The 15,083-nt window shown below is 36.7% G+C and overlaps 1 protein-coding gene across 2 annotated transcripts in view; it reads left to right on the forward strand.

The window, feature by feature from the left end:
- Nucleotides 1–15,083, forward strand: part of GLRA2 (glycine receptor alpha 2) — a 196,109-nt gene that overhangs the window by 36,482 nt on the left and 144,544 nt on the right. For both annotated transcript variants that reach the window (XM_082375781.1, XM_082375780.1), the window contains exon 3: nucleotides 14,647–14,714. In XM_082375781.1, coding sequence (XP_082231907.1) covers nucleotides 14,647–14,714 — 68 coding nt within the window. The remainder of the gene's footprint in view (nucleotides 1–14,646; nucleotides 14,715–15,083) is intronic.

The raw sequence follows: 15,083 nt of genomic DNA on the forward strand, positions 1-15,083 counted from the left end.
TCTCCTACAGGATTTAAAAGACAAATTCATTAAAAAGTTATTAATTTATGTTACTGGATGTACAATAAATAAAGATATTATTTGTGACAAGAAAAACATAAAGGGAGGAGGATGTAGCTGTCCAGGAGTAGAGTTTTTGTATGTTATAGATGTTAAGTTGATATCATTTCAAACTAGACTGTTATAAATTTAGGATGTTAAATGTAATCCCCACAGTAACCACAAAAAAAAAAAATCTAAAAAGTATACCCCTTTGAAATAAAAGAGAATCAAAATGGTTCACTACAAAAAAAAAAATCAACTAAATACGAAAGAGGGTTGTAATAGACAAAAGGAAAAACAAAAAAGCTGTAAAATATACAGAGATCAAATACCAAATGGCAGAAGTCATTCCTTATCGGCAATTATTTAAAATGTAAATGTACTAAACTCTTCAATCAAAAGACATAGATAGGAAGAATGGATAAAACAAACTATGATCCAACTATATGCTGTCTACAAGAGACTCTCTTTAGATCCAAAGACACAAGTAGATTGACTGTGAAAGGATGGAAAAAGATATTCAATGCAAATAGTAACCAAAAGAGAGCTGAGGTGGCTATACTAACATAAGTCAAAATCTCTTAAAAGAGGCAAAGAATGACAATATATATTGATAAAAGAGTCAAATCATCATGATGATATAACAATCCTAAAAATACATGTGCCAAACAACAGAGCCCCAAAATATATGAAGCAAACCTTGATAAAATTGATGGAAGACATAATACTTCTACAGTAACAGCTGGAGACTTTAATACACCATTTTCAGTAATAGATGGAACATCAATACAGAGATCAGTAAGGAAATATAGGATATGAACAACACTATAAACCAACTAGACCTAACAAACATATAAAGAATATTCCACACAACAACAGCAGAATACACATTCTTCTCAAGTGTACATGCAACATTCTCTAGGACAGACCATATATTGGGCTACAAAATAAATCTTAATAAAATTTAAAAGATAAAAATTATAAAAAGTATTGTATCTTTTCCAAACATAGTAGAATGAAGCTAAAAATCAATAATAAAAGGAAAATCAGAAAATTCACAGATATTTGGAAAATAACATACTCTTATACAACCAATGGGTCAAAGAAGAAATCACAAGGGAAATTAAAGAAGAATGAAAACAAAAACACAACATACCAAAACTTATGGGATGCAGTGATAGCAGTGTTCAGAGGGAAATTTATAATGTAAATGCCTGCATTAAAAAAGAAGAAAGAAAATAGCAGAGTAGAAGGACGTGCTCTCACTCCCTCTTGTGAGAGCACCAGAATCACAACTGGCTGCTGGACAATCATCGACAGGAAGACACTGGAACTCACCAAGGAGGATACCCCACGTCCAAGGACAGAGGAGAAGCCACAATGAGACGGTAGGAGGGGTGCAATCAGAGTAAAATCAAATCCCATAACTGCTAGGTGGGTGACTCACAGACTGGCGAACACTTATACCACAGAAGTCCACCCACTGGAGTGAAGGTTCTGAGCCCCACGTCAGGCTTCCCAACCTGGGGGTCCGGCAACGGGAGGAGGAATTCCTAGAGAATCAGACTTTGAAGCCTAGTGGGAATTGATTGCAGGACTTCGACAGGACTGGGGGAAACAAAGACCCCACTCTTGGAGGGCACACACAAAGTAGTGTGTGCATCGGGACCCAGGGGAAGGAGCAGTGACCCTGGGGGAGGCAGAACCAGACCTACCTGCTGGTGTTGGAGGGTCTCCTGCAGAGGTGGGGGGTGGCTCTGTTTCACCGTGGGGACAGGGACGCTGGCAGTGGAGGTTCTGGGAAGTGCTCCTTGGCGTGAGCCCTCCCAGAGTCTGCCATTAGCCCCACCAAAGAGCCCAGGTAGGCTCCAGTGTTGGGTTGCCTCAGACAAAACAACCAACAGGGAGGGAACCCAGCCGCACCCATCAGCAGTCGAGTGGATTAAAGTTTTACGGAGCTCTGACCACCACAGCAACAGTCAGCTCTACCCACCACCAGAGCCTCCCATCAAGCCTCTTAGATAGCCTCAACCACCAGAGGGCAGACAGCAAAAGCAAGAAAAACTACAATCCTGCAGCCTGTGGACCAAAAACCACATTTACAGAAAGACAGACAAGATGAAAAGGCAGAGGGCTATATACCAGATGAAGGAACAAGAAAAAACCCCAGAAAAACGACTAAATGAAGTGGAGATAGGCAACCTTCCAGAAAAAGAATTCAGAATAATGATAGTGAAGATGATCCAGGACCTCGGAATAAGAATGGAGGCAAAGATTGAGGAGATGCAAGAAATGATTAACAAAGACCTAGAAGAATTAAAGAACAAACAAACAGAGATGACCAATACAATAACTGAAATGAAAACTACACTAGAAGGAATCAATAGCAGAATAACTGAGGCAAAAGAACGGATAAGTGACCTGGAAGACAGAATGGCGGAATTCACTGCTGTGGAACAGACTAAAGAAAAAAGAATGAAAAGAAATGAAGACAGCCTAAGAGACCTCTGGGACAACATTAAACGCAACAACATTCGCATTATAGGGGTCCCAGAAGGAGAAGAGAGAGAGAAAGGACCAGAGAAAATATTTGAAGAGATTATAGTCGAAAACTTCCCTAACGTGGGAAAGGAAATAGCCACCCAAGTCCAGGAAGCGCAGAGAGTCCCATACAGGATAAACCCAAGGAGAAACACGCCAAGACACACAGTAATCAAAGTGGCAAAAATTAAAGACAAAGAAAAATTATTGAAAGCAGCAAGGGAAAAATGACAAATAACATACAAGGGAACTCCCATAAGGTTAACAGCTGATTTCTCAGCAGAACTCTACAAGCCAGAAGGGAGTGGCAAGATATACTTAAACTGATGAAAGGGAAGAACCTACAACCAAGATTACTCTACCCGGCAAGGATCTCATTTAGATTTGATGGAGAAATCAAAAGCTTTACAGACAAGCAAAAGCTAACAGAATTCAGCACCACCAAACCAGCCCTACAACAAATGCTAAAGGAACTTCTCTAAGTGGGAAACACAAGAGAAGAAAAGGACCTACAAAAAGAAACCCAAAACAATTAAGAAAATGGTCATAGGAACATACATATCGATAATTACCTTAAACGTGAATGGATTAAATGCTCCAACCAAAAGACACAGGCTTGCTGAATGGATACAAAAACAAGACCCATATATATGCTGTCTACAAGAGACCCACTTCAGACCTAGGGACACATACAGACTGAAAGTGAGGGGATGGAAAAAGATATTCCATGCAAATGGAAATCAAAAGAAAGCTGGAGTAGCTATACTCATATCAGATAAAATAGACTTTAAAATAAAGAATGTTACAAGAGACAAGGAAGGACACTACATAATGATCAAGGGGTCAATCCAAGAAGAAGATATAACAATTATAAATATATATGCACCCAACATAGGAGCACCTCAATACATAAGGCAACTGCTAACAGCTCTAAAAGAGGAAATCGACAGTAACACAATAATAGTGGGGGACTTTAACACCTCACTTACACCAATGGACAGATCATCCAAAATGAAAATAAATAAGGAAACAGAAGCTTTAAATGACACAATAGACCAGATAGATTTAATTGATATATATAGGACATTCCATCCAAAAACAGCAGATTACACGTTCTTCTCAAGTGCGCATGGAACATTCTCCAGGATAGATCACATCTTGGGTCACAGATCAAGCCTCAGTAAATTTAAGAAAATTGAAATCATATCAAGCATCTTTTCTGACCATAACACTATGAGATTAGAAATGAATTACAGGGAAAAAAACGTAAAAAACCCAAACACATGGAGGCTAAACAATACGTTACTAAATAACCAAGAGATCACTGAAGAAATCAAAGAGGAAATCAAAAAATACCTAGAGACAAATGACAATGAAAACACGACGATCCAAAACCTATGGGACGCCGCAAAAGCAGTTCTAAGAGGGAAGTTTATAGCTATACAAGCCTACCTCAAGAAACAAGAAACATCTCAAGTAAACACTCTAACCTTACACCGAAAGAAACTAGAGAAAGAAGAACAAACAAAACCCAAAGTTAGCAGAAGGAAAGAAATCATAAAGATCAGAGTGGAAATAAATGAAATAGAAACAAAGAAAACAATAGCAAAGATCAATAAAACTAAAAGCTGGTTCTTTGAGAAGATAAACAAAATTGATAAGCCATTAGCCAGACTCATCAAGAAAAAGAGGGAGAGGACCCAAATCAATAAAATCAGAAATGAAAAAGGAGAAGTTACAACAGACACCGCAGAAATACAAAGGATCATGAGAGATTACTACAAGCAAGTCTATGCCAATAAAATGGACAAACTGGAAGAAATGGACAAATTCTTAGAAAGGTATAACCTTCCAAGACTGAACCAGGAAGAAACAGAAAATATGAACAGACCAATCACAAGTAATGAAATTGAAACTGTGATTAAAAATCTTCCAACAAAGAAAAGTCCAGGACCAGATGGCTTCACAGGTGAATTCTATCAAACATTTAGAGAAGAGCTAACACCTATCCTTCTCAAACTCTTCCAAAAAATTGCAGAGGAAGGAACACTCCCAAACTCATTCTATGAGAACACCATCACCCTGATACCAAAACCAGACAAAGATACTACAAAAAAAGAAAATTACAGACCAATATCTCTGATGAATATAGATGCAAAAATCCTCAACAACATACTAGCAAACAGAATCCAACAACACATTAAAAGGATCATACACCACGATCAAGTGGGATTTATCCCAGGGATGCAAGGATTCTTCAATATACGCAAATCAATCAATGTGATACACCACATTAACAAATTGAAGAATAAAAACCATATGATCATCTCAATAGATGCAGAAAAAGCTTTTGACAAAGTTCAACACCCATTTCTGATAAAAACTCTCCAGAAAGTGGGCATAGAGGGAGCCTACCTCAACATAATAAAGGCCATATATGACAAACCCACAGCAAACATCATTCTCAATGGTGAAAAACTGAAAGCATTTCCTCTAAGATCAGGAACGAGACAAGGATGTCCACTCTCACCACTATTATTCAACATAGTTCTGGAAGTCCTAGCCATGGCAATCAGAGAAGAAAAAGAAATAAAAGGAATACAAGTTGGAAAAGAAGTAAAACTGTCACTGTTTGCAGATGACATGATACTATTCATAGAGAATCCTAAAACTGCCACCAGAAAAGTGCTAGAGCTAATTAATGAATATGGTAAAGTTGCAGGATACAAAATTAATGCACAGAAATCTCTTGCATTACTATACACTAATGATGAAAAATCTGAAAGAGAAATTATGGAAACACTCCCATTTACCATTGCAACAGAAAGAATAAAATACCTAGGAATAAACCTACCTAGGGAGACAAAAGACCTGTATGCAGAAAACTATAAGACACTGATGAAAGAAATTAAAGATGATACCAACAGATGGAGAGATATACCATGTTCTTGGATTGGAAGAATCAACATTGTGAAAATGACTATACTACCCAAAGCAATCGACATATTCAATGCAATCCCTATCAAATTACCAATGGCATTTTGTATGGAGCTAGAACAAATCATCTCAAAATTTGTATGGAGACACAAAAGACCCCGAATAGCCAAAGCAGTCTTGAGGGAAAAAAACGGAGCTGGAGGAATCAGATTCCCTGATTTCAGACTATACTACAAAGCTACAGTAATCAAGACAATATGGTACTGGCACAAAAACAGAAACATAGATCAATAGAACAAGATAGAAAGCCCAGAGATAAACCCACGCACCTATGGTCAACTAATCTATGACAAAGGAGGCAACGATATACAATGGAGAAAAGACAGTCTCTTCAATAAGTGGTGCTGGGAAAACTGGACAGCTACATGGAAAAGAAGGAAATTAGAATACTCCCTAACACCATACACAAAAATAAACTCAACGTGGATTAGAGACCTAAATGTAAGACTGGACACTATAAAACTCTTAGAGGAAAACATAGGAAGAACACTCTTTGACATAAATCACAGCAAGATCTTTTTTGATCCACCTCCTAGGGTAATGGAAATAAAAACAAAAATAAACAAGTGGGACCTAATGAAACTTAAAAGCTTTTGCACAGCAAAGGAAACCATAAACAAGACGAAAAGACAACCCTCAGAATGGGAGAAAATATTTGCAAACGAATCAACGGATAAAGGATTAATCTCCAAAATATATAAACAGCTCATTCAGCTCAATATTAAAGAAACAAACACCCCAATCCAAAAATGGGCAGAAGACCTAAATAGACATTTCTCCAAAGAAGACATACAGACGGCCACGAAGCACATGAAAAGATGCTCAACATCACTAATTATTAGAGAAATGCAAATCAAAACTACAATGAGGTATCACCTCACACCAGTTAGAATGGGCATCATCAGAAAATCTACAAACAACAAATGCTGGAGAGGGTGTGGAGAAAAGGGAACCCTCTTGCACTGTTGGTGGGAATGTAAATTGATACAGCCACTATGGAGAACAATATGGAGGTTCCTTAAAAAACTAAAAATAGAATTACCATATGACCCAGCAATCCCACTACTGGGCATATACCCAGAGAAAATCGTAATTCAAAAAGACACATGCACCCGAATGTTCATTGCAGCACTATTTACAATAGCCAGGTCATGGAAACAACCTAAATGCCCATCAACAGATGAATGGATAAAGAAGTTGTGGTACATATATACAATGGAATATTACTCAGCCGTAAAAAGGAATGAAATTGAGTCATTTGTTGAGATGTGGATGGATCTAGAGACTGTCATACAGAGTGAAGTAAGTCAGAAAGAGAAAAACAAATATCGTATATTAATGCATGTATGTGGAACCTAGAAAAATGGTACAGATGAGCCGGTTTGCAGGGCAGAAGTTAAGACACAGATGTAGAGAATGGACATATGGACACCAAGGGGGGAAAACTGCGGTGGGGTGGGGATGGTGGTGTGCTGAATTGGGCGATTGGGATTGACATGTATACACTGATGTGTATAAAATTGATGACTGATAAGAACCTGCAGTATAAACAAACAAACAAACAAAACAACTAATACTAAACTTTCATTGGGTTATTTGTATGGAAATATGTTAATATAAATGTTTCAGATATTACATGAAATTTCTAAAAATCTTATATGTTCTGGTATAATGTTATAAGTCATAATCCTAGTTATTACTTTAAAATGTATATCTCAGAAATAACTAATTTTCTTGTCAACTGTATTATTATGAACTTTCATCAAATCTTTAACCGTGGTCATTTTTAAGTCTTTTGTCATTTACAGACAGTTCTGGGTGTACTCTGATGCTTTTGCAAATATGTTCCTATAAAAGGGTTTCATCTTCAAGAAATTCATGGAAAAGACTCTGACAAGTACAGGTTTCTGGTAACTGAGTGTACTGCTGAATTGAATGAATAAGCATTTTCAGAACTCTAATGAAAAACTGATGAACTCATAAAAGTGCTAACAAAAGATCAAGATGAAAAAAAAAATTAATTACATGGGACTGAGTGAACCGATGAGGATGATTATAATTTTTGTGACTTTCTGTTTGAATTAAAAAAAAATCCCACAAGGACTCAGAGGCAAAGAATATGCAAATCAATTTTCACTGCAAAGTAAAGGAGCTGTTACAGTGGAGGATTACTGGACTGAATGTCAATATTATGACATAGTATGAATGTGTTTCATGTTTGGTAATTGCAATCATTGTTGCTTTTGTTGTGGTCATCCATGTACAATGCTTGGTGTCAGTCTATTTATCTCTTGTAAAAATAAAATACAGTGTGTATGTGTGAAAAAAAAAAAAAGAAGAAAGATCTCAAATCAATAACCTAATATTACACCTTGAGGAACTAGAAAAAGAAGAGCAAACTAAACCCAAAGCTAGCAGAGGAAATAAATAATAAAGATCAAAGTAGACAAAAATAAAAAAGAAAATAGAAAAGCAATTAGAGAATCAACAAAACCAAAAGTTGGTTCTCTTAAAAGATCAACAAAAATTACAAAACTTTAGCTAGACTGACAAAGAAAAAAAAGAAGACTCAAATAATTAAAATCAGAAATGAAAGTGGGGGCATTACTACTGACCTTACAGAAGTAAAAAAGAATTATAAGAGAAGATTGTAAACAAATTAGGTAACCTAGATAAAATGGACAAATACCTAGAAATACAGAAATTACCTAAACTGACTCAAGATGAAATAGAAAAATCTCGGACTTATAACAAGTAAAGAAACTGACTAAATAATCAAAAACCTTCCAACAAAGTTCAGGACCAGACGGCTTCACTGGTGAATTCTTACAAACATGTAAGGAAGAATTAACACCAATCCTTCTCAAACTCTTCCAAGAAATAAAAGAGGAAAGAATACTTCCTAACGAGGTCAACATTACCTTGACACCAAAGGCCGATAAATACACCACAAGAAAATAAAATCACAGACAAATAACCTTTGTGGATATAGATGCAAAAATCCACAACAAAATAGTATCAAAACAAATCCAACAGTGAAGTAAAAGGATTATACATCATGGCAAATAGAGATTTATCCCAGGAATGCAAAGGCCGTTCAATATAATGAAATTGATCAAAGCAATACACTACATTAATAGAATGAAGGAAAGAAAACATGTGATCATCTCATTTGATGCTGAAGAGGCAGTTGACAAAGTCCAACATCTTTTAACAGTAAAAAAGGAAAACCACTCAGAAAACTAGGAATAGAAGAGAATTTCTTCCACACAACAAAGAGCATTTATGAAAAATTCCCAGCTAACAACATAATTCAACTATATGCCTTCTACAAGAGGCATACTAAATGGTGAAAGACAAAGCTTTCTCCCTAAGATCAGGAACAAGACAAGGATGCCTGCTTCCACCGCTGCTATTCAGCACTTTATTGGCAGTTTTTTTCCAGAGCAATTAGATAAGAAAAAGAAATAAAAGGCATCTAAATTTGAAAGGAAGAAGTAAAACTATCTCTATTTGCAGATGACATGGTCCTATACATTTAAAACCCCAAATAACCCAAAAGAAAACTGCTAGAGCTAATAAATGAATTCAGTAAAACTGCAGCATACAAGATCAACACACAACAATCAGTTGTGTATCTATACAACTGCAATAAACAATCTGAAAAGGAAGTGAAGAAAACAATTCGATTTACAATAGCATCTAAAAGAATAAAATACCTAGGAATAAATTAAACCAAGGAGTGAAAGATTTGTACAAAGCAAATCACAAAACATGGCTGAAATAAATTAAAGAAGACTTTAAAAAATGGAAAGACACACCATGTTCATGGGAAGAAATATTTAATATTGATAAGGTGTAAATACTATGCAAAGCAATCTATAATTCAATATGACTCCTATAAAAATTCCAACAGCCTTTTTTTTTTTTGCAGAATTGAAAAAGCCAATCCTCAAACTCATATGAAATTGCAAGAGGCCCTGAATAGCCAAAACAATCTTGAAAGAGAAGAACAAACTAGAAGGGTTCACAATTCCTGATTTCAAAAATTACAGCAAAGCTACAGTGATCAAAACAGTGTGGTACTTACATCAGCATAAACATCAGTTCTATCCAATGGAATAGAACTGAGAGTCCATACATCTATAGCCAATTGATTTTGACAAGGGTAGCAAGTCCATTCAGTGAGGGAAATACCAGTCGTCAACAAATGGGGCTAGGACACCTGGATTTCTACATGCAAAAGAATGAAATTGGACCTCTATCTCACATCATATACAAAAATTATCTCAAAATAAATCAACGGCTTAAATATAGGGCCTCAAACCATAAATCTCTTAAAAGAAAACAGGAGTCAATTTTTATGACCATGGATTTGGCAGCTGAATGTCTGTTTGTTTTTGATGACACCAAAGCATGAGCAACAAAAGAAAAAATAGGTAAGTTGGACTTCATCAAAACTAAAAACTTTTGGGTGTCAAACGACATTACAAGGAAAGAGTAGAGACAATCTACAGAATGGGACAAAATATTTACAAATTACATGTCTGAGAAGGGTTTAATATCCAGAATATATAAAGAACTCCTGCAATTCAGCAACAGAAAGACAACCCACCCAATACAAAAATAGACTTTTCTCCAAAGAAGATAGCAAATAATCACATGAAAAGATGCTCAATGTCATCAGTCGTTAGGGAAATGAAATTCAAAACCACTTCACACCTACTAGGATACCAATTATCAAAAAATGGAAAGTAAGCATTGGTGAAGATGTGGAAAAATTAGAAGTCTTATACATTGCTTGTGGCAATGTAAAATGGTGTAGCCAATGTGGAAAACAGCATGGCAGTTCCTTAAAAAGTTAAACACAGAATTACCATATGACCCAGCAATTTCACTCCTAGATATATACTCAAAAGAACTGAAAGCAGAAACTCAAAGAATTCATTGCAGCATTACTGACAATAGCCAAAAGTTGAAAACAGCCCAAGTGTCCACCAACAGAAAAAATTTTTTAATGTAGTATATATACAATGGATTATTACTGAGCCATAAAAAAGAAGTTCTGATACATGCTACAACATGGATGAACCCTGAAATCATTATGCTAAGTGAAAGAAGCCAGACACAAAGGACAAATATCGTATGATTCTACTTATATGAAATATCTTCAATAGACAAATTTATAGAGACACAAAGTAGATTAAAAGTTGCCGGGGGGGCTGGAGAGAGAGAAGTATGGGGCACTATTGCTTAATGGTTACAAAGTTTCTGTTTGAAGTGATGGAAAAGTTTTATAAATAGATAGTGGTGATGGTTGCACAACTTTGGGTTTGACCTTAGAAGTTTTATTAATGGACTAGAGTTAACATTTCAAGGAACACTCATGAAAGACTGAATGAAACAAAGAAATGATTTTGATCTTGAAAGGGAGAAAAAATTGATCTGCAGGAACAAATCCCCCTTGTTAAAGTGCAGACCACTTCAGCAGGACTTGAATGGGGCCTGAGTTTCTGGGACCAGCAAGGTCCCAGGCGGTGCTGATTCTGCTGATCTTCCAACCCCGCTTTGAGTAGCAGGGGATACAATAGTTACGATGCACTATTCACAGTGATCCTATTCCCTCTTACGGCGAATTTGATCAATTGATCCAAAACTGAAGATGTTAATGAGCAATAATCAATAACTCTATTATCCCTCTCAAGTAGCATAACTGTAACTTTACTTGGGTTACCAAAACAAATGCCTTACTCCAAAGAAGAGTCTGAGAGAGATATTTAGCAACAAAGAGGATCAGTATGGGATGAGGCTTGTTATACCTTGTGCTGGGGGTCAGGGAGGGGAGCCATTTTTCCAAATCCCTATGAAGTATTCTAAATATATTTTTTACTTCCATTTATACTTGAGTTATGGCAAGGTTGTTCTTTCTCATAAGAATAAGGCAAAAAATAAAGGAAGAGAGTGAGAAAGAAAGGAAAAGAGGGAGGGAGAGAGGGTAGACAGGAGAGAGGAGACAAGGAAGGAAGGAAGGGAGGGAGGGAGGGGAGGATAGGGATATGAGAGATTAGATGTCTACATAATTCTTCTTCCCAGTCAAATTCTCATCCAATTCACTTTGGAATATCTTTGCTGATCAATCAATTAGATGAGGTTAACTAGTGTTAACTCTTTCTGCAGTTTATAGAACACATTCATTCGCTGGTGCTCACATCTAAGAATGTGTTCTTGTTAATTAGAACACCTTAGCAGATTATTGGGCTAAAACACAGAGGGAAGGTTGTGCTGGCACATGTCAGGATAACTCTTAAAAGTGAAAAACAATTCTATCATTCAACCCAAAGAACTTGCAGGCATATTCCCATATTTAGGTAACTTCTGTCCTTAGAATGAGTCTATTGGCCTCAGGCATTCTATCCCTGTAGTTTAAAAAGGTGTCCCTAAAGTTAGGCAGTTTCTGCCTCTTACAAACTCTGTGACCTTGGGAAAATTAATGAATTTCCTTTATGCCTCAGTTTCCTCATCCATAAAATGGGGGACATGGAAGCATGTAATTACTGAAGAATGAAATAAGGCACTCATTGGCATGCAGCGAGGTGTTAATATATGTGGGCTCTTATTATACGCATGTGCTAATCCCTTATCAAAAAAAGTTACTTTTTTTCTTCCCAAGGTTTTATATCCAAATGCAAATGAACCTTAAGGCAATGCCCAAGATTGAAGCGATCAGATGTAAAGGATTAAATTATCCCAGAAATGTACAAACCAATGGGAAATACCATGGTTGGCAGGTCAGAGGATATTATGCAATGAATCCAGTGCAGCAAAGTGGTTGAAAGTTTAGGTTTTTGGAATCAGAATGATGAGACATTGAGTCTCAGCTTCTCTAATTACTGTGGCATGACTTTAAGCAAGTCACTTAACCTCTCTAACCCCCGGTTTCCTCATCTGAAAATATTTATTGGAGCAGTAAAACAATTCCTCTCTTGTGAGGATTAAACTAGGTAATTTTTTTAATGTGCTTAGTACAGTGTGTCAATATGTGGTGGCTTAAAAAATATTTTGAATTCTAGCAATATACTCACACTGTCATTTACTGGGAAGGTTAAAAACAGATATATGATGGTAGGACCCAGCCTCCTAATTGGTTTCAAGCCAGGTGGGGAGGCCAGACAATCAGATAATGTACAGTACAGGACAACCTACATTTGGATTTTCAAATTCTTCCTGTTAAGATGACATTTCTCTCTTTCCTGTTTCTTTTCCCACATCATTCATTTTCTGTCTTGCATATAAAAATTCATGAAAGTTTTCCATCCTGAATTGGACCATCTAAAAGGAAATATTTTCTTGTGAAGAGAGGAAAAAAAAGCAAAGATACACAATTTCTCATGACATGCCTCTACCTTGTCTAATTTATTTCGTATTAGCAGAAGAATATATTTGTTATAGAATAAAATTCTATGGCCAAGAAAGAGACTCTTTTTGTTTTTTGTTTTGCTTTGTTTTGTTTGTTTTGAGTAACCAAAACAGAAAAACAAAATCAAGCAGAGTAGGAAGTGACCATGGAGAAGAAGTCAATTTGGCAGATGCTGAATAACAGAGGGATGAACTAAAAGATGGAATATTTCAAAGATGCAGGCTGAAAATGTTTTGGTAATATTGTGGTGCCTATGATTCCACGCCTACAAACACTTCTTTAAAAATAAACACATTTTTTTTTCACTAAAAACAGAAAGTTAGTTATGTTAAAAAGAAAAACAGCTCAATACATCTCTTTTACCCAAACTCCTTGCTCCTTCTTTTACCAAAAGTCCTTGCCTGGGGATGTACATTAGTTGTTGAGCCCTTTTCCTTTCCTCATTTTGAGAACTCAACGTGGACTTGTAGAAGTAAAAACATGGCGCTCAATTGTGGCCACAGCTGTGTTTTACTACCAGCCTTTGAAGGAGGCCTCAAGTCAAACTCCTCCTCATTCAGATCCTACCGACTTGTTGGGTACTGAGCCAACTGGGGTGTAGCTTGCACCAGCTTGCTGAGCCTTTGTCAAGTGAAAAGAGACAAATTTCCACAGGGGAAAGCAGTGAGTGAATAGACAGTTCATGGCAGTATGAACCATTTCTAATCTCAGAAAGCATTATGGGGAAACTACATGAGGGCAATAAACATATTGCTCAGCATAACATGAAACTGGAAGTCATCAGAAAGTGATTTATCTGTTGTCAAAGGGCAAAGAGTCTGTGGCCATACCCCTTGAACACGTCTGATTATACCTGATGTCTGAAGCTAAGCAGAGTCAGGCCTGGTTAGTGCTTGGATGAGAGACAAAGGGCAAGAGGAAAGAGAGTTAGTCCCTCCGTCTCTGGAGGAAAAAGTAGGCTCTTTGTTCACAGCATATCTAGGATTAATAAATCTTTCTTTACGGTATATTTACTGAGGCAACAGTCTGGACATTAAGTGACACTGCTGTGTTTGTTTCTTAAAATGAGCTAATTTTCTTTGATTTTGTATTTCTGTGCATCATTTTTCATTGGGGGGGGGGTGGTCACAGGATATAAAGAAGGAATAGGGTAAATTCAGAGGTATCAAGAGAATCAAACTAGATCCACTGATTTAAAGGGTATCACACGAAAGGAGGTGGATATTCCTGACCCATCCACAGTTCAAAACGCAGCTCCATTTAAACTCATAAACGTGGGCTATTTCATCACCATGGGCGCCTACTGTTGACATCTACAATGTTGATGAGCCTAAGGTCAAAGAAAGTCACCCACCCAAAAGGCAATTTTGATAGCAACTATTGACAGTGAATTCCGTTTAATAGTCTTCAGCTTATATTTTCCAAATCCAAAACTCTTCAGGGTAAGTTGTCATTGCATAACTGTCATTATTGGAAATGCTAGTGGGAATGCTATCACTGTTAACCTCTCTGGGTAAAACTTTTTTTTTTTTTTTTGCAATCTCACCATCATTTTAATTTTGTTTACATCTCTAGTCATTTGCACAGATGTTGATGGAGCTGTATTTTTGCTTCAATGTCTCTTGCAACATTCTTATTGCGTTCTGCAGGTCCTCCAGTAAACGTTACTTGCAATATTTTTATCAACAGTTTTGGATCAGTCACAGAAACCACCATGGTAAGTGCTACAACGCCACTGGCAAGAGAAAAACGTGACTTGATTATGCCATGAACACAACCTGTCAAATTTTCTATTTATTGTTCAACTTGCAGGGCCTCCTGTAAATGTTACCTGCAACATATTTATCAACAGCTTTGGGTCAATAGCAGAAACTACAATGGTGAGTGGGACTGAGCACTGAAGCCATCGTGTGAAGGAATGGGATATGCGATCAAAGAGTACTGTTGTATATTTGTGGGACATTTACTGAGTGCCAATTTCCAAGTTCATTCACCTCTAGAAAACAATTAGTTATTTATTTAAAATTCAATAATCTTTTATCCATCATGCCAGAGAAATTTTGGAAACACGTGATGTTCAGTTAGA

This window comes from Balaenoptera borealis, assembly GCF_965194805.1.
Source record: "Balaenoptera borealis genome assembly, chromosome: X".
Classification (NCBI taxonomy): domain Eukaryota; kingdom Metazoa; phylum Chordata; class Mammalia; order Artiodactyla; family Balaenopteridae; genus Balaenoptera; species Balaenoptera borealis.